The sequence below is a fragment of the Cyrtonyx montezumae genome, unplaced genomic scaffold, assembly GCF_038088225.1.
Source record: "Cyrtonyx montezumae isolate F1298 unplaced genomic scaffold, pur_monq_1.0 scaffold_32, whole genome shotgun sequence".
NCBI classification, from domain to species: Eukaryota; Metazoa; Chordata; class Aves; order Galliformes; family Odontophoridae; genus Cyrtonyx; species Cyrtonyx montezumae.
The window spans coordinates 6,059,694-6,086,149 of record NW_027072037.1 but is presented as its reverse complement, the minus strand read 5'-3'; the positions used below and the strand labels follow the sequence as shown (position 1 = coordinate 6,086,149).

General features: G+C 41.9%; 1 protein-coding gene across 2 annotated transcripts in view; it reads right to left on the bottom strand.

The window, feature by feature from the left end:
- Nucleotides 1-1,424: 1,424 nt before the first annotated feature.
- Nucleotides 1,425-26,456, bottom strand: part of GALNT11 (polypeptide N-acetylgalactosaminyltransferase 11) — a 39,340-nt gene continuing 14,308 nt past the window's right edge. Inside the window, exons 1-12 of one of the 2 annotated variants that reach the window (XM_065744935.1) lie at nt 26,113-26,167; nt 25,130-25,462; nt 21,701-21,824; nt 20,168-20,334; nt 17,681-17,806; nt 15,187-15,436; nt 13,380-13,497; nt 11,683-11,835; nt 9,681-9,899; nt 7,517-7,621; nt 3,014-3,151; nt 1,425-1,603 (exon numbers count right to left, since the gene is read on the bottom strand). In XM_065744935.1, coding sequence (XP_065601007.1) covers nt 1,472-1,603; nt 3,014-3,151; nt 7,517-7,621; nt 9,681-9,899; nt 11,683-11,835; nt 13,380-13,497; nt 15,187-15,436; nt 17,681-17,806; nt 20,168-20,334; nt 21,701-21,824; nt 25,130-25,424 — 1,827 coding nt within the window. In that variant the 5' untranslated portion in view covers nt 25,425-25,462; nt 26,113-26,167 and the 3' untranslated portion in view covers nt 1,425-1,471. Of the gene's footprint in view, nt 1,604-3,013; nt 3,152-7,516; nt 7,622-9,680; nt 9,900-11,682; nt 11,836-13,379; nt 13,498-15,186; nt 15,437-17,680; nt 17,807-20,167; nt 20,335-21,700; nt 21,825-25,129; nt 25,463-26,112; nt 26,168-26,456 lie in introns of those variants that run through there. The other variant, XM_065744934.1, reaches the window with a different exon arrangement.

Here is a 26,456-nt window from a genome sequence, read left to right as displayed (position 1 = left end):
TTTTTTTTTTGTGTGTGTGTGTGCACAATGAAAGTGGACTGTACCCTGTTGGTATATTCAGTGCTACAGTTCTGAACTTGTAATGTATATGGCATGATGTATTTTTATCTTACAGAATAAATCAATTGTATATATTTTTTCTCTTGATAAATAGCTGTACGAAATTGGTTCTTGAATATTTTTCTTCTCTTGTACAATATTCCGCCATCCTACCAGTATTTGTCCTACAGGTTTTTTTTCTGTTCTGTATAATAGTATCTAATGTTGGCAAAAAAAAAAAAAAAAAGGAAAAGAAAAAAAAAAGAAAAACATCACAGAAAAAAAACAAAGAAAAAAAAAGACATTTTTTGAAGTATACAGAGTGTTATGGGTTTTGGAATTTGTGGAAACAGATTTAGAAGATCGGCATTTACAAATAAAAATATTTTACATCTATCGGTGGTCCCCTCCTGTTTTCATGGGGCTCTTTGTGCCCTTCCACCCCCACACTCCGCTCCTCTGCGCCCCCGGGGCCTTCACAGATAAATAACTGTGATGCAGAGGGCGAGGGGGTGCTCATGGCACCGAGGGCCCGACTTACAGCCATGCTTTACCTGCAAGGAAACCCAGTGCAGCCCCCTGCTGCGGGCTGGGACTGAGCCCTGCCCCCCCACGCCCTGCCCCACAGCACTCGCCTTCTGCAGTACCCACGCACTGAAGAGGCCCCTGGGGCTGAAGCAGGGGTTGAAAGCACAGCACCCCGAGGAGAAACAAACCCTCCCCACGAGCGGAAGCGCACACAGGAAAACAAAACCCCAGCGCACAACTTCCCCTCAGCCCCTGCAGGAGGTGGCAGGGAGGGAAGGGCCCACCCCTGCTCGTCCTGCTGGCGCCTACAAGGAGTACAGCCAGAGGGGGTCATAAAAAACAGGAACTTTATTGTGTTTGCAGCTACCTCGTGAGTCATCAAAATAGACTTTGTAACAGCGACTTCGTTTTAAATAGGAGGTGACAACAACAGCTAAGGATTTCAGCTACGTGCAACGTCCTGACATGGTAAATTAAGAGAACTTTCTTAAATATTACAAATGACCATTTCCAGAAGATAAAAGGGAATCAAAATACTTTCCGGGTAAAGTAAAATAATTTCGCCAGTAAAACCAATACTAAAAAAACCCAAAAAACACAACCAACCACGCGCAGTTCCGCGAGGCTGCACGCGATACCCGGCGATGAACGCCGCTGTGCCGTGCGGGAGATCCACAAAGCCAAGAGCCCCACCCTTTCGATCCCGTTGCTCTAATAATTGATTTCTCTTCCTGGAAACCAGTCCCAGAATCCCGGCCAACCCAGGGAACCGCCGCGGCAGCCCCGGGCTCCCCGCGCTCCTCACCGCGCTCGTGGTGGCCGTGGCAGCCGAGGGCTCACGGCGCTGACCGACGTTGGCTGCAGGGGAAGCCGGGCCCGGCTCTGCACCTCTTGGCTCTCTGCCTCAGCTCTCGAAATGCCACTGCTGAGGGAGGGACCCGTCGCAGATGGCCATGGCCACGTAGCCTTTGTGGCTGAGAGGGTCCACCACCTTCATGCACTGCCCCACCGAGACCTGGTAGAGGCGGTTGTTTTTCTAGAGAAGAGAGAGAAATGATTTCTTTACTGCAACTTCTCCTTCGCTGGTGAACTGGAGCTGGCACTGCTGCGGGGGGGAGGGAAGATGGGGAAAAGGGGATGTTCCCTCCTGAGGAAGGCCCTGGCACATCAGACCCACGGCCACAAGAACACAGCCAGCATGCCCCATAACCACGTTCAGACCTTGGAACAAAGGCTCACGTATCTTTACAGGGACCCAGTTTGGCTTCTGCAGCTATCAAAGCCTCTTAATCAGATGGGGAATGTCTTCTGTTGCCCACTCCAGCACACCACGGGGAAGCAGGAGAACACAGCAAAAACACCTAGTGCTCCTCCAGGCCACTCATGCCCCTCCAGCTGCATTTAGCTGCAGAATTTCTGAAGCCTGTTGAAGTCCAGGCACTACTGGGCTGTAATTTATTGTCCCCTGAGTACACGGCAATTTCCCTTGACCTTGCACAAGCTTTTAGACTGCTGGCCCCTGCAGAAAGGCGCCCTGTGGTCCCACCACATCATCAGCCTCCTCATTCTCAACTTGACCCGTAGTCTTCATTCGACAATCCCAAGAGTCTTGTAACCAACAGAGCTCTGCTGGCCTTTCCCTCTCCAGTGACACAACCTGCTGCAGGGAACTGCTTCAGCAGGTGGGATATTTAACCATCTCCAGAGGTCCCTTCCAACCACTGTGGCTCTGTGACTCTGTGACAGACTCCCTTATGGGACTTCTCTTAGGAACAAATGCTGCCACCAAAGAGCACAGCACGAACCCAAGAAGGATCATGCAAAGTCCTGGCTGAGCAGTCCTGGCAGCACGCTCCTGTTTGCTCAGTGTCAATGGCATGGGCTCATTGCTACACCGGGGCACATGAGGTGGCAGCCCTTGAGCTAACACTGAGGAGCCAGATTTGACACGGGTGCACCATTGCCTCAGTTCTGTGGCTCTGAGAGGCTAAACTAATGAGACACTGCTATAGGATAGAAGCTGCAAAACTGCTCCTCTGGATCCTGAGTTCTGCCTGCTGCTTCTCTACACACTCACTCAGCAGAAGCACAGACAGGGACTGCTCACCTCCCTCCCTGGTCCTGCAAAGCCAGCAGAAAGCTGTGGGGAGGGTTTCTTCCATCTGGCACATCCCTACAGGACACAGTTCTGGGGGTGGCTTTGACAAATAGAAAAAAACCTGAATAGGACTGCAAAAACTTCCTGATACTGAGAAGGAAAAGGGCTGCATGGCCTGGAGCTCAGGGAAGTCCTGCTCAGTCTGAGGCACAGCCACCAACACTGTGTAGCCTTGCACAGGCTGTGGGCTTAGGAAGTTTGGCCATAATTACACTCAGCCCTACATCCCACATGTGCCACTGTCACTTACAAGCCCTGAGCTGTAAGTCACAAGCCACGTGTGCTCACCCCAAAGCTCCACTGCTGCGAGCCGCCCGAGCCGTGGCACTTCATGAGGCGAGGAGGGTCGGACGAGCGAGTTTCTGACACGTCCAAGCACAGGAGGTTGTTTAAAATCAGCTCGTGGTCTTCATTGTAAACCCACACCTGGAAGATGAGATAGATAGAAAAGATGTCAGTTGCAGAGTGAGCTAAGCAGGCCGTGGTGCTGAGCAGACACCCCGATGCTGTGCGGGGACCTCCTCTGCTGCCACCCCTAACACCAACCAGCACAAGTTGTCTGTTTGCCCTCACTGCTGTGGTACAGCAGGTATCTGGCAGCCTGAAAGAGATGCAGGGGAAGGAGGAGAAAGCATGTGAAAAGCAGAGCTCTGCAAGGAAGGGCAGGTATGGGGAGCACATCCAGCTCAATGCCCATCCAGCTCTGCTCCTCCGAACACACAGCAGGGCCCTGCACCCCCATGGGCACAGAACAGCTGCAAGTGGGGAGGAACAGCAAAAACACACAGAGGCTGAGAGAGCAGTGATTCTTCTCCAGAGAGGCTGACACAAGGCAGCCCAAACTCATCTCAAACCAAATATGTGCTTGGGGCAGAGAACAAAAGGAGAAAAAATAAGGGCTGAAGTTGGGAGAAGCAGCGGTTTAAGTGTCACTGTAAATGTGCTGACTGGTAACGGAGCTGAGCACAGGGAGGGCAAAGCCACTCCTTTTCACTGCACAACTGAACACCTTCATGCACTCTGAGTGGTATTCAGCACTTCCCTGCTCACACATGGATGGATGATGCACAGCCCTCATGAGCACTGACCATGCAGAAATCCACAGATTCTTCCCTAGCATTTATTTATGTCGTAATGAAGATACACAGGGCTGTGTTACTGACTGACTTTATTCTGTTAAAAGATGAAATGATGCCCACAGTGCAATCAATGCAAATGAATCACAGCTGAAGTGCTTCTAGGGGAAATCCAAGTGAGGACAGAGGTGGAACAGCACCCAAGACAAAAGAGATGGCCCCACACTGCCTCTTCCCCCGGCCAAGAGGACTTGAACACATCAGACTTTGGGACTGGGTCAATACAGACAGACGAACTACAACAAAATCCAGCACCACACCTGGGAAAAAGAAACCCAGGAACCTGCTGTACAATGGCATCAGCCTATACTTCAGCTTTTGGAGTGCAGTGATGCATAGCAGAAGGCACAGGGAGCAACTGGCAAAGCTTTATGGATGTACAATCATTGCATCTGTAAGCTGCATTAGGAATGCATTGAACAGCTTCACTCCAAAAAAAATGCAAGCCAGCAGCTACTACAGAAACAGCCCTCTGTGTGGCACAATCACTGCTGTGAGCTCTGCTGCCAGGAGAGGCATTCCAGCACTGTGAGCAGCTGCCATCTGTTGCTGACATTGGCAGCAGTGCATTATTCCATCAGAGAACTTTTAAATGACAAAAACTGAGCTGAAGAGCACCAAGAAGCCACCTCAGCATGAGGACAAGCTCTGCCAAGTGACTGCAATATCACAGCTCCGTGCAGACCCTGCAGGTAGTGTCTCTTGTGGCTGATGATGAACACCACAGCACAAGCAACTTGTGAAAGTCAGCAGCAACAGCAAAGCACAGGGGCTGTGATCATAACTTTAGGAGACCTGGGGTCCTGCTGAAGGTGGCCCCTCATGCCAACATGTGGTCCCTTTCACATTTCAGAGTGTGGCCAATGTTTTGAAGAGGGACTGTGGGATCACGTTCTTCAATGGGCTGAGGAAAATGCTGCACATAGGAAGGAACTCACAGTCCTCACACTCACTCCAGACAGACATAGCAGAAGGGCAAACTTACACACACAGTGCAGAGATTTAGGGAAGGGAATCTTACAGAACTGTAGCACTTTAGAAAACACACCCTCCTACAAACTGCTCAAGAGTCAGAGGTGCACCTGCTTACATTGGTGGAGTGCTACAAGAGGTTAGCAGAGTTCTTGTGACCTCCCACACCCCATGTGGTTGAGCACAGACACCCACCAGCTGACCCCACCTCGACAGCAACTTTAAAGCTTAAGCTTTCTTTAGCTTAGCAATGTATTAAACTACTGAAACGAAGCAAATGCACAAAGAGGTGATACCAAAAGAAAAGATGTGTAACTCAGAATTGATTTTTTGGAAGAGGAATTTATCTTCTTCCTGACTTAATGCTTCATGTCAAGCAGGCATTAAATACACAACAAACCCAACCCAGGTCACAGACATTCCCACTAGTTAGACTCCTGTTGGCTTTTATCCTTTGTTCCAAAATCTTCATTAGTGGCTTTTGATGTCCCTCTTACAAGTTTGACAGTAGCTTCTTCTACTTTTCCTTTTGGGGCATCTTATCACCAAGACCTTCAGCATCCTTGTTGTGTAATCACCATCTGATTAACCTCAGACTCAGTGGTTTTGGGTAGAATCCACAACACTTAGGACTGGATATTTTTCGCTTGTTTCTGTTTTTTTACTTCTGCATTTCATCATGAAAGATGGAGATGTCTGATCTTTCAAAGCCCTTAAATGCCTCCTGGCCTCCTTCACCACTCAAGTTGTTTGCTGTGCACTACGTTGTGCATTCCCAGTTTTGTTTATGGAAAAAGAAGTCATGTACTGTTGACTTTGAGCAGAAGAGCTCACTTCATCTGTCTTGGCATCTCCTCCACACAACCACTCTTCAACTACAGAATGCTCATTCCATGTTGCCCTTCTGCTTGAGAAATTCACACACTGTGTTTCTGCTTCTCAGCTTCTGTTATTTCAGGCTTTTTATCCCTGATCTTTGTTCTACCAGACCCTTCCACTTCTTCCACTTGTACCTTTTTAACTACAAATTATGCAAAAGACCATTTTCCAGCCAAAAGTACTGCACCCAGCGAGTCTCAAGAAGGACAATGCTGTTTTCCAAATCTTTACATGTTTTCCTGGGTAAAGTTCACTTTGTTCCTTCAACTTACTGAGACTGCTATGTATTCATGTGACAAAAGTAGCCTGGAAAGAGTTAACTTATTCCAGACCACTTTCACCAGACCCAACACAAGCTCTCTTATCAAGGCTAAGGGTATAGATGGAACAGACTCCACTAAAACAAAATACAGATCTTGTCATTTTCTGGTAATACCAGCAGAGAAGGCTAAAACCTTCCAATACTCAGCAAATATCTTGCCATGTTTAATAAGCATAAGTTGTTACATGCCCTCTTTCTTCACCTTGTTTTTATGTACCTAGAGCAAGAGCATTCAAAAGACACAGAAGGAAAAGCTAATGCATACTCTTGGGAATTGTTAGTAGAATGAAACAAATATAACAGCAGAAAATCCTAAGTGTTGGTTAGCATACCTGACTGGAGAACAAAATCAGTGCAAAAGATGACAGTACAGCCAGGTGTTTTTTTGTGATGACTAGTTGCTTATTTACCACTAGTAAACAAGATTAACAAGAAACAAATTAATGCTCAGATTGTTCCTTTCTCTCAAAAAACAAGAGGCTAACTTCAGTTTTCTGTCTCTAGGAGAAAAATCAGAAGACTGCTTTGATAAGAAGGAAAAACACTAGGCTTTCTCCTCCAACCATTTGCCAACATACCATTGGAAACACCACAGCAATGAAGGGGAACAGAATGGAAACATCTGTTCTTACTGTGGATACCATCCACATCATCTGTTGCACTAAGGGACATGGTTCAGTGGGGAAATACTGGTGATAGGTGGACAGTTGGACCAGATATCTTGGAGGTCTTTTCCAACCTTGCTGATTTCTACCATTCCATTTATTTCATGTCTTCGACTGCTTCTCTCTTCAGATGAGATTTAGTTTTTAGACTCAAGTGCTTCTAAATTGTAATGCTCTCAATATAGATCTTAACTGGATAGAAGTCTTTAAAGCATTAGGGAAGGCTGTCTCTACCCTGGAGGTTTTCCCCTCACCTCAAGTCCTGAATTCCTGTTGTCAGAAAGAAGCAGAACAGCAGAGGCTTCATGTAACAATATAAAAACACATTCATTCCCAATTAAGTCCCACAACAGCAGTTCACCTGCAGCCAAAGAACTTTCTAAGTTACCTAGAGTTCCTTCTATTTAATATCAGCAACAAATCATTAATTCATCCCAAACTACAGCAGCAGAGCACTAGGGTAGCAGAGTACATAAAGAACAGTGGGCCAGGAAAAGGCTGCTGTGAATCTCAGTATGAGGAACTGACTGGAAGAGCTTCTACAGATTCTGAAATGTCAATCAGCAGGTTATGAACCCCTCAAGAGCTACTTGAGGACAGTCTCCAGCCCCATACAGAGATTCAGGCCACAAAGACAGGAGATTATAACATCCAACACTCAGTAGGTAGAGCACTAAGCTCTGCAGTCTCCTCTGCCAGCCTTGTATGCTGGACAATGCTCTGGAATCAGTCTGCTTGCTGATGAGATGTTACACCAGGGCATTTTGCCAGCAGGAAAGCACATTAACAATGTGGTTCACTATTCAAAATATCATACCTGGTTTTGATCATTGTAGTCACACTCCCGAATCACTACCAGGCCGCCCTTCTGACTTGGGTGGCCCTGGGCAACCAGGCATTTGTTGGTTTGAAGGTGATACAACTACAAAAGAAAAACAGTTTGATGAACAGGGTAAACAACAAACATTCCCTACCAAAGGGGACATATGGTAATACTTTGGAATCTCTCTGCGTGCTCAGAAACAAGAACAGTAGAAAATCCTCCCTCCCTCTTAAAATAACATTTTGTTTTTCAGATTAATTTGGAGAAAAAGCCAGCATTTTCTAGTTCCATTTTACTTCCCACTTACATTAATTCTTTCTTCTGAGTGGTACAAGTGCAATACACACAACTTGGCTCAGCACAAGTTTCTTCCCCTTCCTCACTTCCCATAAAAGCCTGAAGTCTCATCAACCAAACAGATCTATGTGGCATTCTACAGCAGTTTTGCTTCAGAGAAGTCCCCTCCCACAGCATCTCTCCACAAGGAGAAAGCTTTTGAGAAAAGGAAGAAGTTCTTAAACACATCTCTGAAATCATTTGTTTGCAAATTGATCCTCAAAAGCACTCATACAACTGAAAAGTCAGCTGCTATTTTAATGACAGATGAGGTAAGAAGGAAAAAGTTGAAGTACTCCTTAAATGTCCATTCCAGTTCAACCTGATTTTGTCCCACAGTGCACATGTGGGAGGTGGCAGGGCAACAGATCTGCCACAAGCACTAGAAATAATTACAGCCAATCTGGAGCTGGATGAAGAACAAAAAATTGCTGTCCTGAACTGGAAGCCAGGCTGACTAATGAGCCAGTTGTGTTTCATTATGAACACAGACGCCTTGGCATTTGTATTGATTCCACAGACTTTCATAAACCAAGACACTTCCAGTAATAAGAAGAACAAACTGCTCCAACATACAATATCAAAAGTTAGAGAGCACAAAGACCAAGTAATGTTCTTCTCTAAATACAGATTCTGGAAATAGTTGTCCCAAGACATCAGCAGCCTCCCCAGGAGCACCGTGCTCCTCCTGTTCCCTGTACACATCTGAAACGAATTACACAAAAGCTTCTAAGCAACATTTCCTCACACTCCAGAGACTTCTAGGAGTGGTTGGATTTCCATTGCTCTTCACTCATGAGTAGGCTTTCAAACCATACAGCTCTAAGAGTTATTTTTTCTTTCTCCCTTGTTTTTATTGGCTATGATGATCAGCATTTGATGACACTGTTAGGAACCATCACAATCTGTGATCATTACAGCTCTTCCCAGCTGTCAAGCCAGCATTTATCTCAAGCCCTACCAGTTTTGAGAATAAATTGGGACTTCGATTGTTTTATCCCAAATCCTGAGGAGCGTGGTACTCAGTGGTGACACTGGCTGATGGTTCTGTTCTTCGTAGGCATGTGGAAATAGTTTATACAGACATCAGAGCCAGAGCTCGCGCAATGCTGGGTATAATCCTGGAGCCCTGAAGAATCAAGCCGAGGAACTGCATTTTTCTGTCTTGATTTCCCTCAACTTAAAAGATGCAAAATTTTTTCTCCAGTTTAAACCATGAAAAAAAAATATTGTTAGGAAAACTTCTTCCCCCAGGTGCCTCTAATGTCCCCCAAATCCTTAAACCTCTGTCTGAATGCAAGTAGAAAGCCATTAATTTCATAAGGGGAAATCAAGTCTGATTAGAGTGAAAAGCAGAGTAACATCATGAGCTCATTGTATTGGTTTCATCTGGGGAGAATATGCCTGTGTGCCCTAATAAAGAACTCTACAACTTGACTGGGATTCAATTATAAAAACACTGCATAAGTTGTGGCATCCTAGGCAGCCTCTTCTAAACAAGAAAATAATGTCAGTAGGTTTTCCACGAGCTCTGGGCCTCCAGAATCCTCTTGCAGCACCAGTCACTGTCAGTACCTACTCACTGCAGGCTGCATTGCCTGGTGGAGCACACTACATCTCTACCTGATGCTTCCAGTTACTGAGATAGGTTATGGCTAGCCCATGCCTGCCTATGTGCAGACAATAGCACAGTAAAAGGTTATTTCCAAGGGAGTTCATTGCAGAACAAGAACTATTCTCAAATCTGTTCATGTAGAGCATATCTTTCTGAAAAAAAAAAAAATCTCTAAAGAGAGACTTTTTTTTTAAGAAAGCTTCTTACCCTTCCACGCTGGATTATTTTTGGTCGTTTTTGTGCTCTATTAATAAAAACTGGCTGTGGAGCTTTGGCATTGGGCCCAGATACTTGCATCTCAGGATAGATATTATCTAAATACCACTTGAATGACTTGCAGTTCAATCTTCTTCTCAGTTCTACACGATCAGTTATATTTCCATAGCTCCTCGTCCTTAGCTCAGGTCTCAAAGCAAAATACTGCTCCTGTAGTTAGGGGAAAAAGGTTGAGGGAAGGGGAGGAGAGGAGAATAACTACAGATTAGTGATTTTTAACTTCCTCCTTACAGAGTTCTCCACATTTCATTCCAGACTATTACATTTATCAGTATCATTATCAAAGTGAGAAAAGTTCCCTCACGGAGTCCTTACTTCCACCTAGATTCACAGAGCTCACAGAAGAGCTCATCTGCACATCAACCAGCTTATCAGATATTATTTAAAAATCAGTTTTCAGGGCACTGAGCTGTGCTATTCTGTTGCATTAATCTCCACCAGTCAGCTGGACTTTGCTAACAACTTAGTGCCATCTCTGGTTCAGCAACAGCAGACTCAGCTCAAATCAGTTGCACATCTGTCCTTATCTAGACCTTGAGTGTGTGGATGAAACTGATGCATCACAGCTCTTTTAAAAGCAGAGGAAAAGGAAACATTAAAAACCAGGTGAATGTTGGACATCTCTAAGGAAGTTTGAAGATAGGTCAGACCTTGTCATCAGAAATAGGCCTGCTTAAAAAAAGTAGCTCTGCTATTCTAATTGCCTCTTTTCTGGTTAAAGTTCAAGTTTTAATATCCTACCTCTTCTGGATTTTTTTTATTTCCATTGTATACATGAACTCAGATCTTTTTAACAACCACCAAAACCAAAATTCACACTTCCTTGTTTGCTTTATATTATTCAGTTTTACTTATTGAATGTGGCTCACATCTGCAAAACAGTCCTCTCAGTCCTCTTTGCTCTATTCTCCTGCAATTACTTCAATAGACAAAAATATCTGCAAGCTTGCATTCCATCCATAAATCTGTCATAATGACAGTCTCTGGCCATTATTGTGGAGTTAGATTACAAACAGCTGGAAAAGGTTAAAACATAACTGTGATAAGAGACTGCTAGAATCAGCAGTATGAGTTCTCTTTGGACAAAGCAGTATTAGACAGAAATAACAAAGAATCAACTCCAAGTTACAGAAAAACAACATCATTAATCACAAACTACTGTGCCCAGACACCAATGAAAGGGGAAGTGATGGATCAAGTCTACCAATGCATTATAAAGATGGAGACTGCAGATAAAAATTAATGACTCCTAATAGATTCCTCAAAGTGACAGAGTACCAAGATAAAGGATGGGCTATGAAACATAAAACTTTAAGGAATATAAGTTAAGAAAATGTCTTCTACAGAAATTATAGGGACCACTGGATCTGGCAATAAAACAAATCCTACACCCTCACAAGGCAAAATGCCCATAAGTACAACAGAGATGAAGGCTTCACACAAGAAACCCAATCTATTTTTAAAAGCATCTGTGCCAGGCCTGAAGACAAGGAATAAATATTCTTGCCCTTGAATCCAGAAGTGAATCCTGACTGGCCTTCCAGGGCTAGACAAAGAATCACACTGTCAATTGTAACAAAAGGCAAACAACAGAACCTCCATCTCACCAACATGGAAACTACCTGAAGGCATCCAGCTCCCACATGCTAGTGACTGAGACACAAAACAATGCTGAGCTTACATCTTTTACTTCATTAAAAAGCCATCACATTGAACCCCCCCCTGCAAGCAGTAGCAGCAACAGGAGTGAAATTTCAACACTCAGCAGCAAAACCACAAGCTTACAGTTTAGGAATTCATACCAAAATAAACATTAGGAAATCAGAATACAGAAGCAAGACCCTACTAGAAACACCAAGAGAGCTCATTGTGACACAGCCTTTAGACACACAAGCCAGTAATAACTATTTCATGTCCCAGAAACGTCTCTTACCTTATAATCATCCATCCACACATGTGCCAGCCTCAATGAATTATGAGCCATAGTGTCCTGTCCCCCTGGTGAGCCATAGGGACGCCTTTTACGGAAAATGTGTCCCACTCTGGAGCAGGGGATGATCAGAAGTCGACCCCCACACATCCAAATCTGTCCGTAGAAAAGCAGAGCACAGCTCAATGCACACGTATTGACAAGGCTCACTACTTCCTCAGCTTCAAAAGATACTTCAGTAGGTTTATGTGCAGTGCGACAGAATAAGTGTGAGCAGTGTTGTTCTACATGCTAGCTTTCTGACAAGTTACATTATTAGACCTTCAGGTTAGAGAAAAACATCTGGGTCCTATCATCACTCCTTCCACTCACAACATCATGGCTTTCTCTAAACAAGTAGTATGCTATTCCAAAATCTGACCTCCTCATGATTAAAAAAAATTCTGAAGTGTTTGGGCTGGAATCTATTTTATAGATTAAGAAAACTGATTTGAGGATTACATCTCCACACCTCCACAACAAATGATGTACAAGTATATTACTCAATATCATCAAGAGCATGGTTTAAGATCACTTTTAAAACTCTGTCTGGATAAAGATTAGTTTTTATTATTCCCTTCTCAGCTCTTCCCAAGGGAGACAGAGCTTCCAGACCTTTAAAGCTCTCTAAATATACATTGTTTCTAAGCCCTTTATAATTGGAACAGCATATATTACTCATTAACAATTAATTTTCCTCTTACTCCATACCCTATTATACTCTGTACTGAAAACATGGAAGATATTCCACAGGCAACACTGTAAAGTAACTCAAACTTATGAATTCTTGCTTTGTTTTTTTTATTCCAATCTCAATTTCTCTAATAACTCAATTTGTCAGAATTCTCCAAAGTATGTGAGTATGTGCTTAGTGGTTTGTTGTTTGTTCTTGGTTTGGAGTTGATATTTTTGTTTTAGCTTTCCTTTTTGATCCCCTTTTAATACTTCCCATGGTAGCATCTCATTTTTGATCAGATCCTCATCCCATTTGCTGATGAATCCACATCGCAGAAGCAAAGAATAAAAACATGGCATTGGGCACAAAAAGCTGTTTTCTTTCAGAGGAGTGACAGTGAGGAGGAGAAAATACAGCAAGCCCAATGAAGCATCACTTTCTAGTCTCTTCTTAATGACCTTCTTAATATTTTTTCCAACCAAAGCAACGCTTCTACTTAACTCTTAACTCACTTATAAAAAATTTTACATCCCCCATGCCCTCAAAATGGAGTTTAAAAAGCAACACAAGGAAATAAGTTTAGATATTGCCTATGCTGCTGTTAGCCACATATATTCTTTTTAACCTATTTGCAGAATTCTGTGTTTTATAAACTATTTTCATAAATGTAAATTCTTCTTTTCTGTGCATTTCTAATATTAGTTCTAGTGATTTATTTCCAGTGCTATAAAAAGTTTAGACAAGAAAAATATAACCAAAACCAAAAGATAAAGTATGAGCTCAAAATTCTTCTTAATTTTCCCATTAAAACTTGGCCTGAAATTTATTATAAACGTTAGTGTGCTAGAGGCATCCCTCCTAGGAATAAAAGCACTGGTTTGTGTGTGTGCAAACAGCTGTTTCAGTGCTAAAGACACCATAGGGAGGGAAGAGAAGAAGCCAGACACTGAGGCTCACACTCCAATACACACAAAAGAGAAAGTACCCGAAAAGATATTTCCAGATTTTCTCCTCCCCAGATGTCCATGCCACTGTCATACTGTCCAAGCTCATTAAAGTACTCGCGATCCATGGCAAACAGGCCTCCAGCCATGGTAGGTGACCTGAAATACAGCAGTGAAAGCTGGTCAATATTTTAAACAAGAGGAGTGATTTCAGCTGAGTTGGTTAAAAAGCTTGCATTTAGACCTACAGGAAACAGTTTTTATCTGACTATTTCTAACTTCCACAGGACTTCAGTTCTACAGTCTCTCCATGTGATCTTTCACTACTGACATACTTGTAAACTGTAGTTCTGCACGTAGCAAACTCAAGGAAGAAGGACAGAGAAACAAACTGCCTGCCTCTTCACTCAGAAAGTTGCAAAAACCTAGGTAGGTTTAAAGTCCATTTAGTTTTCTAAACTGAAAATTAAGAATCACCTTTAATTAGCTACAGGTAAAGATAAATCTTTTTCCTACACTCAGTGTGTATACTTACAATGATGCACTCATCTCCCTCTTATAGGAGGGATTTATATTGACTGGGATTGACTGAACAGCAGAAAAAGAGCAGAATCCAGAGGGCATATTAGAATCAGATCAAGAAATACCCCCCAGTTATTCCAAAGAAAGCCAAAATTTAAGTTACACAAGCCAAGAATGCTGCTAAAAGACATGGTATTCCATCACAGACAACTCAGGTACTAGGAGCAGCACAGTTTCATCATCAACACCATGGGCAGTTGCTAAAGTCACTGATAAGTGTTGGAGTTTCTATACTTACACAGATGTTCTCACTGGAGTTCCTCAGTTTTCTACCTTGCCTGTGCATTACTAGAATGGTAGTCTTTCATAAAAACCTGACTTTTTCCAGCCTTGACATCAAAATATTTCCTTACAAAGCTCTTTAGGTCATAAAATATACAACTTTCCATTCAATAGAAAGACATTCTCAAAGGTTAAATAGGAGTCTGGCTTCTCTTTCAAAGTAGGCAGAGGCCTTTAAGTATGAGAAGTCCTTTCCATACTCAGAAAATGATCTCCCTCAACAATGAAAGTACCGTTAAGTATAAAATCCTCTGCCTTTTTCCAGAGGAGTTCTTCCTAAAAGTAAGTTGAAGGAAGGCAACAACGTCAAACAGTGAGAACTAATCCCCAGGTCTATCCCAAGTAAGCTCTGAGAAAAGTTTCATATGGAATTAAGATTTTAAGACTACGTTGGTTCCCTATGCATATTTAGGACAAAATGAATGCTTAAAGCATTAAACTTCTTCCTCAAACAAGATGAAAACAAATGAAATTAAATAGAAAAAACACTGAAATAGAAGATCAACAAACACTGCATCCTCTCCCATCAGTTATGAAATCACCTTCATATTACCACAACAATACATTTCTCCAATTTAGCAATTCTTTGGCACATCACCACAGAAAGCCTAGAGCCTATGGGCTGTAGTGGGATAGGCAACTACTAGAGACAAGATTGCTATCAGAATCACAGTCAAGACTGGAAACAAATATGGATGCATAGTGCAATCTGTCCGATAATTTCACCATTAATAGAGCATAAGCTCTTTAAGACTTGTGTAATTAAGAAAAGTTGCTGTCTAATATGCCACTGCCCTTCTCTCTGAAAGGGTACTTCTGGGCAATGTAATAAGGGAAATGCAATGCAAGGGAAATACTTGATAGGATAGGCATCTGCTTTCAGAGCTGTGTGCCCAAATACATTCCACAATGCCCAAGGAGTGCTCCCCATCACCCATACATTACACAGAGCTGTCCGCTGCACACACACAGGAGGAGCCTTACTTGATTGGAGCAGTGGCTCCCTCAGGTCCTTCAAGCTCTGACAAAGGAACAAGATCCCACTTAAAGTGCAGGCCCCAATTAAATCCTCCACGCACAACAGGAGAAGAGCTGTAGGTAAGTGTGTCAGCACTGATTATGTCAATCACAGGGCACACCACAGTCCTGCGGTCTTCTTTGATTGGAGTCAGCAGAGGTTGCAGCCACATCTCATTCACCTCACAATGACTGTCCAGGAACACCAGCACTTGTCCTACAGAGGCCAGAACACACAAAATATATAGACTTGGGATCAGATGAAATACACAAACACGCATGCAAATGTGTCTGCAGAGTATCAGCAGTATCCTTACAGCTCTGTGTAGCAGAAGGGAAACTCCATCTGCACTCAGAAGGGCTGACATGCCAGACAGCACTGGGATTAGCTCAGTCACAAAGGCAGAAGGTAGGTCCTGGCTACTCACACATAATATGAATTGCTTAAATGTGCAGTCACATACATCTCCTTGATAGGGTTTTATAGCAGACACTCAGACCAAGCAGAACTGCTGTACTTTTAAAGAAACATCAGAAGTCTCAGAGTCTGGAGACAGACTAGTCCTAAAGTGGGAGCAGCTCCAATGCCTGAGTGAGACTACAGAGACAAAGATGACAGTTACTGGGTTGGATTAACTATCTCGTGACAAAGCTGCTTTTGTCCATTGACTGTAATCCCCTTAGGCTTCCTTCATATCAGACTTCAGCACTTACCATTGCAGCTAAGATCTGTGAGTTTTAAGCCGAGCCATTCTGACAAATTAACCTGCATTCATCCATGACACAGATCACAGCACTTCAATTTCTGAATATAAAGTAATGCAGAAAATCTCCACATTTCATTAGCTTTAGTTACTGTGGATCCATACTGTTTGACAGTGAGAACAAATGCCCTGAAGTGGCCACAGCCAGACCCACCAGTATCAGACCAACCAACACTTTGGTCCTACTAGGCCTATAGGATTATCTGCCATGAGAGGACAATTTAGACCCTGGAAGACCTTCAGATTCAGCTGGCCTGATTTCTTTCATCTGAACTTTAACTGTATATAACATTATTTTAATATTACGTAAATTTAATGCAGAAGAAATAGAAAAGAGCTTCATAAAAACTACTTAGACAAACTTTGACAAGTTATGTCTGTCTGCTTGTATTAGCAAAAATTTTCTGACCGAGGGGAAAAGCAGACTCCAGAAATTCTGAAGAGCAGTAAAATGACTCAGTATTGCACTAACACAAGTGGGTCCAACCACAGTTTACAAAGTGTAAGCACAATTTTGTCTCTGGATTATGCCATTGCAATGCTAATGAGTAATCACTAATGAACGTTTTTACCCACCAGTCAAAATTATCAGAAAGTAGCCCATATTTTCTCAGAGAGCAAAGGTTTTAACACAGAAGTATACTGAGGTAAAGGACACCGTGTACATAAAGGACCAGTTTATCCCAATTAACACTCATTACAACAAAAGAAAAGCTTATGTGAAAATCATTACAATTAGATGGTGAATTAGAAGCCACCTTTGAGTTACCACAGCAAGGAAGCAGATTCATTCTGGAGCAATAGTTCCCACATGAAACACTGAGAATACAATACCCAGGGCAGAGGGAGGAATTTCTTGCTTGAAAGATTGGTGTTTGAGAATAAGGTAAATTCTTCAATGCCTCACTAAGTGTAGTCAAGTACTGCTTTTATTTTACTGCTTCACTGACCCATTCTAAATAATCAACCCATTTTTATTACTCATTTATTAAAAATGAGTTTATACATGAAGGAAGAAAGAAAACATGAGTCAGGCAAGAGCAAAAGGGTACTAAAATCTGGTTCCAGACTCACAAGGCGTTGTTTGGGCGATCTGGAAAAAATACATTCCCTCTTACACAGTAGAAGTTTGCTGAAGTTAATTACAAAAGATAAAAACAGTGGATTCATTACATCTACTCTTAACATTTTCATAGAAGCAAGAAACAAACTCTTCTTGCTTCCTTCTCCTTTAGTGATTAAGAGAGTAACAAAAACCTCAGGTAAGGAGTTATTCAGCAAAATACAGAAGACCTTATGTAGAACACTGTCAATATCATGATGTAAACATTCAGTGTTAGTTAAGGGTCTCCAATCACCATTATGCAGGTATCATCCAATAGACTTTATGCAGATGTTGCAATGTAGCTTAACAATGCAGCCAGAGTGTAACACAACTAACTTGTTCCAAAGTCACTGACATACTGAAACCATATATAATTTTATAATGCTTTTCAACTAAAAATAGCATTAGCAAAACCTTTCCTCCCCCACTTCAGTTTGTGCAGCTTAGAAATGGACACAACACAAAGACACCCCTGTGATGGCCTAAAGCAATCTCATGCCAGCCGTTCAACATATGAGAAAGCTGTACCACACAAGAAGTGACCCAAATAACAAAGTGGAAGTATACAATGAAGACAAACAAGAAAGCATACCTGTAGCATGAGAGGCTCCAATCATCCTTCCTCGAATCAAGCCTTCCCGCTTCTCATTTCTTACTAGTTTTGTTGTTTTTGGAAGCTGAGTTTTAACATAATCAACCAAGTCTTTCTTCAAGTCAGCTAGAAGAAGAGCACAAGATCCACAATAGGACAGATGCTTCGGAAGAGTTTTGTTTCAAGCCCTAAGATGTTCAAATCAGGGGTAAACATTAAGCTGCAATTTCTTTAAAGACTGAATTGCTATCGTTTTGCAAAGCCTTTAGTACAGTATCACTCAAGTTAATGGGAACAGATTTAGTGCTAAATGGAATTGCCACTGCTAAAAAAAATAAATTTAAGAGCATTGTATGAAGAAATAACATTTCTCCTCCTAAATTCTTAATGGTGATTGTCATTTGCAGCAAGAACAATGAAAGCCCTTTCACTCACACAAGTGATTTAAATTATTATGTTCCATATACTAAAACAAATATGACACTTGGAAAGCACAATAACACCTTTCATCATCTGTACCTTCTCAACTGATTCAACAGTGGATAAAGAGAATTACAACCACCCCTCACAGGTAGTTGCTTTTCAAAATGACCATTTCACTGTGTGATAGAAGAAGGGAAAAGTGTTTCATATTACAGGAAGCAAAATTTAGACTGGATATAATGAAATAGGGTTGTTGTTGTTTTTGTTTTTTTTTACAGTAAGGGTTGTAAAGCACTGGAATAGGTTGCCCAGTGAGGTAGTGGATGCCTCAACCCTAGAAACAGTGTCAGGCTGGACCAGGCTCTGAGTATCTGATGGAGTCGTGGGTGTCCCTTTCCATTGCGGGGTGGGGTTGGGCTAGATGACATTTGGGGGTCCCTTCCAACTCAAAGGAAGTTATAATCAAGAGCACTGTTGACAAGCACATGCTTTAGAAGAAGAACAAGCTTCACTGCAGCATATAAACACCAGTCCCTGCCTCGCCTGTCCCTTCTGAAGGGCCTAGCACACTCCATGACACACCAGTAACAGGGCTGTCTTCCATGATTCACACATCCCCATGTTGTTGTAGCTCTGGGATGCGTATGCAATGAGGAGCAAGCATTGATGTTAAACTGATTGTTTCATGAATGAGACAGGTAGTTCTCTGTAAAAATAGCATCTTCTACCATCTTTAGCTTCAAAAAAGAATCAATTACAGCCAGAAAGGCAACAGCGACTTCAATGCTTTGACTCCAACTTGGTCTTTGAATTAGTAACGTGCCAGAAGAGTGATGACATCACTGCCTAAACACAAGCATTAACCAAACGCCATATTCAATTACCATATTCAAAAAAGGGGGATTTGAAGTAAGTTTAGATCCAAATACAGAGGTTATGAAACATGAAAATAAATTACACAAGTGACTTGTAGCAAAAAGCACTTGCTACTTCTGAAGAACTAAAGGACAGAAGTTTCTAAATATTATGCATGCTTTTTAGCAAGAGACAACGTTTGATATCTTTCCTCCTATATCTTGTCATTAGACCTAACATCACTAACAACATAGCTGTTCAACAAGAGAATTCTACAAGAGAAGCATCTCAGTCTCACAGAGCAAGTGAGATCTAAACTTAGAAACCAGAATACGAGATAAAGGATGATAGTATGTAATAGTATGTACTAAAAAAGAACCTAAAAATCACTTCAAAAATTCATGAAATTTTAGACTTATATAGAGGCAGGAGGATACTTGCACAATCCTACTTACAAGTGCTGCTCAACTAACACATTCTACAACTAGCATACAACTTCTGAGATACCAAAACACCTGGATTGCACATCTGTTATTGCCTCGTGCTGTAAGAGAAGAATGCTGAACTACCAAACTTTCAAGAGTAATGCAATTCTGCAAGGTCTTCCCCTCTGGGGCATGGCATGGACTTGGTGGAGATGGCTGCTCCACAGAGCCAGCAATAGCTACCCCTTGGGCGGCCACAAGAGGCTGTGCAAGAGCCACGCAGAGCCCTTCCTGCAAAGGCTGAGCTCTGATCCCAGCACTCTATCATCCTGAAATACCAAGTAAGTATAAGAAACAAAGCATTGTTTCCATAGTGCAACATCATCTTTGTGAAACCTCAGGAGAGGTTATGCACGCTCAGTGCCTTTCAGAAGCATTCACAGGCAGGATTGGCCCAAGAAATTTGAGTGCCATCTGCTCTGAGCACTAGAGTAGCCTGGACACCCCTCATTATTAGCTTCAAAACCAGTTTTTTAATGTTTAAATCCATATAATACAAAGCTCATCAGGAAAATGGCACCACTGTCCAAGTGGATGGCAGCTTGGGCCTAATGGATCATCCTACATCCATACTGGCTGTCAGTTTTCAGATGTAGACAGCAGTAAAAACTAGTTTTGCATACAGCTCAACACTATTCAGTCTGATCAGTCAGTAAAGCACAGGAAGATACAGGAAAGCTGAGGAGTGTAAGTTCCATCCAAAATATTTCCAAAAGGTTCTCACCCAGTTCACTGTTGTCATCCACCAAAATAATCTCATGAAGAAGGTGTGCAGGAGTGCGATCCAGGACACTATGCACTGTGCGAAGCAGGGCAGAAAGTGCTTCGTTGTAGAAACAGATGATAACACTGGCAAATGGCAGTTCAGGAGGATAGGTTTTCTCTCTACACCTGCAGACAGAAATAGTAATTAGAGCTTCATTATCTGTGGGATCTCAGTGACATGGCCCTTCGGGATCTCATAAATAACTTGGATATAAGTAGGATAACATCTACAGTAGGGTTCAGTGTAAGTTACTCTCCATACAAATGCAGACTTACAACTAGCACTGCTACTTGCTAGAAAATGATAGACTGTAGTGGGAAGGAGAATAACAGATCCTTCAGACATAACAAGAGTAAATACTAAAGGCTTATTTCAGCTATCAAAACACTCCCTAAGGTGGCTCAGATTCATGCATGAATGGCAAATATGACAAACACATCCATTGCCCAGCCACTAGAAAGCAGGTTGGATATTCCAGAGTATCTCCAAGAGTGCTAAATACTTGTTTAGACAACCAAACACTGGGATTCAGCCTGCAGATTAAGACACTCAAATCTGGTCCATACTGTCAGTGAAGTCTAGACAGCATTCAGCTTGCCCTAAGGCAGGGAAGTGCATTTTGTTGGCTGAAGAGCTGTGCACGCTCCATTAACTACACTGAGTGACTCTCTGCTAAATGTAATAATAGTAAAGACAACTGACTAACATGCAGATAGCTGAATTTAGGCATCTTAAGCTCACTGAATCTCACTCAAAGCAGAAAGTTTATTCTACTTATTCTCAGATTTTATCCACAACCTCTGATAGGCTACAATATCACAGATTAATGCCATTTGAAGATGCCAGCCATGAGGGAATCCAGTAAAAATAAGAAAAAACCATAAATGGAAACTGGTATACAAAAGTAGCCTTCATTGACTTGGAATGAATTCAGCTCATGGGAGAGATTTCAACAAGTACGATTCATTACCTTGACCCACACTAGAGCAACCACTAGAAAAATAGAAGTAGGCTTATTTATTCTTTTGGTTCAGTGGGTTTTTTCTTATGTTGTTACTGTGATGATTTTTTCCATATGCACCACATGGATTAAAGAAAAACTGATTTATAATAGAACACAGTATCCAGCAGTGCAATCCAGATACCAAACAAATTCAGAAGTGGAAAACTCTTCTCCTCAGTTATTCATTAAACTTATCCATCTAACTTATCCTCTGTGCGCTTGCAACAAACACCACGCACCAAGTAAGGTGAATGAATCTTCTCCACAGAACACTCCTCAGCCTGGGCACTGGAATATTTAACATCCAGCTTTCAATGCTGCCAAAGAGAATTATAGCATCTCCTCTGACAATTACAGTACTCATAACATCAAAAATAAAACTTGGGGAAAAAAAACAAAGTACTGTAGCATACTTGAAGTAACAGAGAGCACAGCTAGGAAAGCAGCTCACAAATGAATACGATAAACATTTGAATAAGCATACACACTTTGCATCTCTTGTATCAGGTACCTCCCTGTGGTATCCCAGCCGGTTACTGATGAGCATGTTGAAAGCATGCTTCTGATAGCCCAAGTCTCGTACCTCCTGATCTTCTTCATTAAAAATCATTCCTGCAGAAGGAACATGCCAAGATCAGTTAGAAAGATTAAAAGCATCCATTGGAAATTATCAAGGATTGAAAAGTATGCTTTAATCTCCTCAAAAAACAAGAATCTCTTCAGAAATTTTTTTGATCCCTGGTTTTGTGGAATGTATTTTTTCTCAATTGATTTAGTCACCCCTCAATTAAGGGGTGCTCTTGCATAGTCTGTGTAGCTACGATAACAAAGTCTTCCTCCACTGATCCGTTCTATTTGTTGCCTTAACAGATGCATTCCCTTCTCTTAAATGGCCTCTTACTCCTAGCACCAGCAGATGACACCAAAGACAGGAAAGACTTAGCTCACACAATGAATCAGCACCTGTCCAGGTATGGAAGTGCGATTTTTGAAAGAAAAATAGTTACAGTGGAAGAAGAGCCCTCACAGTAACAGCTACAATGCTATACAGTTCTCTTGTGCCTGCAGTAACAAAAATAGCTACGACAGAATCAGCAACTTCTTATTTCTCACTTGAGACCTTGACAACAAATAAAACAGCAATAAAGCTAGCTGGTCCTCTGTTGATTATTTTAGCAGAAGCATCAGCTGTTGCTGAGCATGGCAGGGGCAGCAGTATAAATAAGTACAATGCCAGAGGCCAAGGTGAAATCCCAAATGCCATCGTGCCTGCCTTGATTTGGTGCCAGGGTTCCTCTCTCACTGAGCCAAATGCTCACCAGGGTGAAGAAAAGCAAGATACTATAGTGTTTCAAATGAATTATTCTTCAAAAAAAAAAAAAAATAGTGGAAGGAAGTGGTAAGAGCACACCACCAGCAAGTCTCACTGTGTCTTCCTCACAGCCTTCCAGTAAGTTGTTTCTGACAGCAATAACATCTCACTCCTTTACCTTGTCACTAAAGCAGAATACAATCAAACCTCTCATCCTCTTCTCATCCCTCATGAGAATGAGTTTTTGACAGCTATGCAGAAGCCAGCTGAGCTCAAATGCAGTGGATTAGAAAACAGAATAAAGAGCATAAGAAAATGTAAAGAAAAAGTTCAAGCTTAAGGACAAGGCTCTGGTTGGCCTTCAGAGCACTATCAGTTGTGTTTCAACACAAAGTCTACCTAAAGGTACAGCAAGATGACTGTCTAGAGGAAAATCTGCATCTGGATCTCCAGACTCCCATCTCTTACAATTCCTGCTCTAGTGCCCTTAGTTGAATACAGCAATGGCGATGCCGTGACACTGTCAATGCCACTAAAAGAGGTGAGATTTAGACTGGATATAAGAAAAATGTTGTGGGGTTTTTATTTCTTTATTTTTCTACAATAAAAGTACTGAAGCACTGGATTAGTTTGCCCAGAGAGATGGTGGGTGGCTCATTCCTGAACTGGACTGGGCTCTGAACAACCTGATCCTACCTGCAGGCCTCCATATTCACTGTGAGGTAGGAGGGGGGGGACAGACTACATGACCTTCAGGGATCCCTTCCAACTCAATTCTATGAGGTATAGATGCCCTGACATTTGAGAGCAGGAATGAAGTCTGGTCACAGTGGCAGTGCCTCTCTTTCAGCACCAGTGGTGTAAAAGGTGAGTTGGCCTTCCTTCAAATTACATGAAGTTTCAGAGAAAGGTTTCCAGCTTTCTAGCTTACATAGGCAGCTCAGCCATTCTTGCATACACCACAGTAACACAATGCCACTGGGTCAACTTAAGCTCATGCTTTGAATAAAGGAAATGTTTTGAGAAACATACACCAAATGTTTTGTTCTGCAGTCCATCAACACTCAACCCATAGCTATTTTATTCTGATCTTCTGAATACAGACAAGAAGTTTTTTTTTTTTAAAAACACATCTTCATAAAGAACAATATCCAAAATCATGTGAAAGACCTGAAAGGTTTCAGTGCAAACAGCAGATGCAAGTCCTTGGAAAAAAAAAGGTTTGCAATGGAAACATCAGCCCAGGATTGATTTCAGCAGCGTTATGTGGATCTCACAAGTTCATAAGGAATAAACAGATTACTTTATCAGATCTATGGTTATCACATGCCAGTCCTTTTGTTGTTTTGGTTTTACTGGGTTGTTTTTTTTTGGCTTTGCATGTTTATCATTGCCCTACCCGAGAGAGGCACGAAGCCCCTTCCTGCAGCACCTGATTTAATTCAAACAGAGAGCCAGCTGTCTCCTCATGACTCATGTAGAGCTTTATCCTGGCACCATAAATCCCCTTGGCTTTCACCAACCAAACCAGTCACTCCGTCTGAAGATCAAGAGACTTCAGTTGAAAAGTTCCAATTTCTTTCCTGGCTAGCCCTGAATAGTTGGAAAGAAATGGCCACCTCTGGACTGGCTTTCACCTCACTTGGCTCTCATGGTTTTTGCAGTGAACTGATAAACATTTGTAATGTCACAGGGCAATGCAAGTTGGCATTTCTGTTCTGGGGGTGTTTTTCCACATACGCACACAAGTCTGATGTGCAAGTTTGTTGAAGGGCCACAAATTTTTAAAACTAATGACGAAGCAATGGCAGAAGAGCTCAGTTGGATAGAACTATTAACCTCCTGACTATGGACGTAATTCCCCAAAAAGCAGTAGACACCAATATTACAATACTCAATATGTACCTCCAGACTTCAGACAAGCTCACAGGCTAATATCCAATGCATATTAAAATACAGCAGAAAACACTAAGCTGTAAGCAGTCCAGTGTGTGATCCACTGTGTCAGTGGACTGTATCAGTCACTGGTGGATTACAGTGAAACATGCACATTTTTGTTGGCACAAAATGAGCAAGATGTGACCATAATCACTGTCATCTTAATCAATCTTGCTCTGTAATTTTGCTCCATACACTTTTTTTAGGCTATTTCATGCTCCAGAAGTATTCTCAACTTAAGCAGTTATTCATTACATACCACTATCAAGCTCCTTTAAATTGCTGAATAAGATCAGAACTCCTCTGTGGTAGAGAAAGTTCACGCATTCAAGCCTAATCAATATAGGAGCAGGATGTGAAAGACAAGTACACTGAACCTTCTAAGAAAAAAAAAAATCAAGAACCACATCAAGGGTAGACACCTTGCTGTGGTCCAGTCCTCATTAACATACACAGCAGAGCTATAACTATTAGAAACAGTATATTTTGGACTGCAGTAGAATAAATTTCAAGTAACTCCAAACTAAGGGAGCCACTAGTACCACATACATTTAACACCAAAACTACTTCATTACACAGTTTTACCCTGAAATCCTTTTAACAAACCCACTACTTTCATTTTCTACTTCTACTCTCAATTTTGCCACCCATACTAAAAAGCACTTACCCATTTCTGGAGAGAAGTCTGCATCCCTCTTTACTGGGTCCTGGACATGATTTCCAGGAGGATTTCTAAACTTACTCTCTTTCTGTTGCAATTCAGGTATATGAACAGGCCCCCGAGTGAAACGGGGGTAGAATCTTTTTGGAAATGGCCTCTGAGGCTCCAGCCCCTTGACGGGCACATTCTTGAAGGGTTGGTTCTCTTCGCTGAAGTTGAAATAAACAAAGAGCAGAAGTGTCCAGGTCACCGATGTGAAAAGGCACCCATAACAGAAATAGCGAAGCGTGACACTTCCCATTGTACACTTAGCATCATTGGGGACCCATCCTCAATTACCTGAAAGACAATAACAAATTGAGAGTTCTGCCTATTAACTCTTAAGGCTTATACATTAATGAAGTTCATTCTACCCATTACTCTTCCATTAAATACGTTTGTAACATTAACTATAGACCTTAAGAATGAAACGCCTCTTCACTTTCCCATTCAAAAAGTACTACAGTTGGTCAATGTGGGGCCACTACTACTTTGAAACATGAAGCAAACAATCACTAAAAGCCAAGTGACACATCACACTTAAAGGTAAGCAACTGATTCAGAGCAGTTAGTAATTATCTTTCTTCCATCACAGTATGTTCTTCATTTAAATAAATCAGTATTTAAGCAGACATGCCAGATATAAGGAACTGGTTCTTGCTTTCAGTTCCTAGCCTGAATCATGGAATGCAAGAACACAGACTCAGAAAGTTATATAGTTAACTTCTTTATTCCAAATTTAAGGACACCATCCATCACAAGCACCCCAGAAATCACAGGGTACAAACCAACAAAAAACATAGTACCAAGACAGTGACATTCACAGATTGTCTTTTGAAAGAAAAGAAGCAGATTCAAAATAGCAAAAGAATAAAAAGCTCTAAGGAAATTCACTGGCTCCCCGTAGGAATCTGCAGACTCCAGAATAGATTCCTGGAGGAGATGCTCACCTGAAGCTGAAAGGAAGCAAACCAGCCTAGAGTTTTCCTGCAGGAATCCTGCCAGTAACACCACTTGCCCAAAGTATATTGGCAATTACTCAAGTAAGCAAACCCCTGGAATGAAGCATGTGAAACTGGTGATAAAATTTCATGGAGAATCAAGTAAACTGTTTGGAGTCTCTCTCTAAACAAGGCTTGGCTCCCAAAATACAGAAAAAGCTCTCGAAGTATTAAATTTCTCATCACTATCTAGACAGTGAATTATTTGCATAGTAGCAACAAGTCAAGAAAACATTTAGCTGCCTATTTAATTAGCAAAACATCTGTGTTAAGAAAACAAAGTATTGGGGATG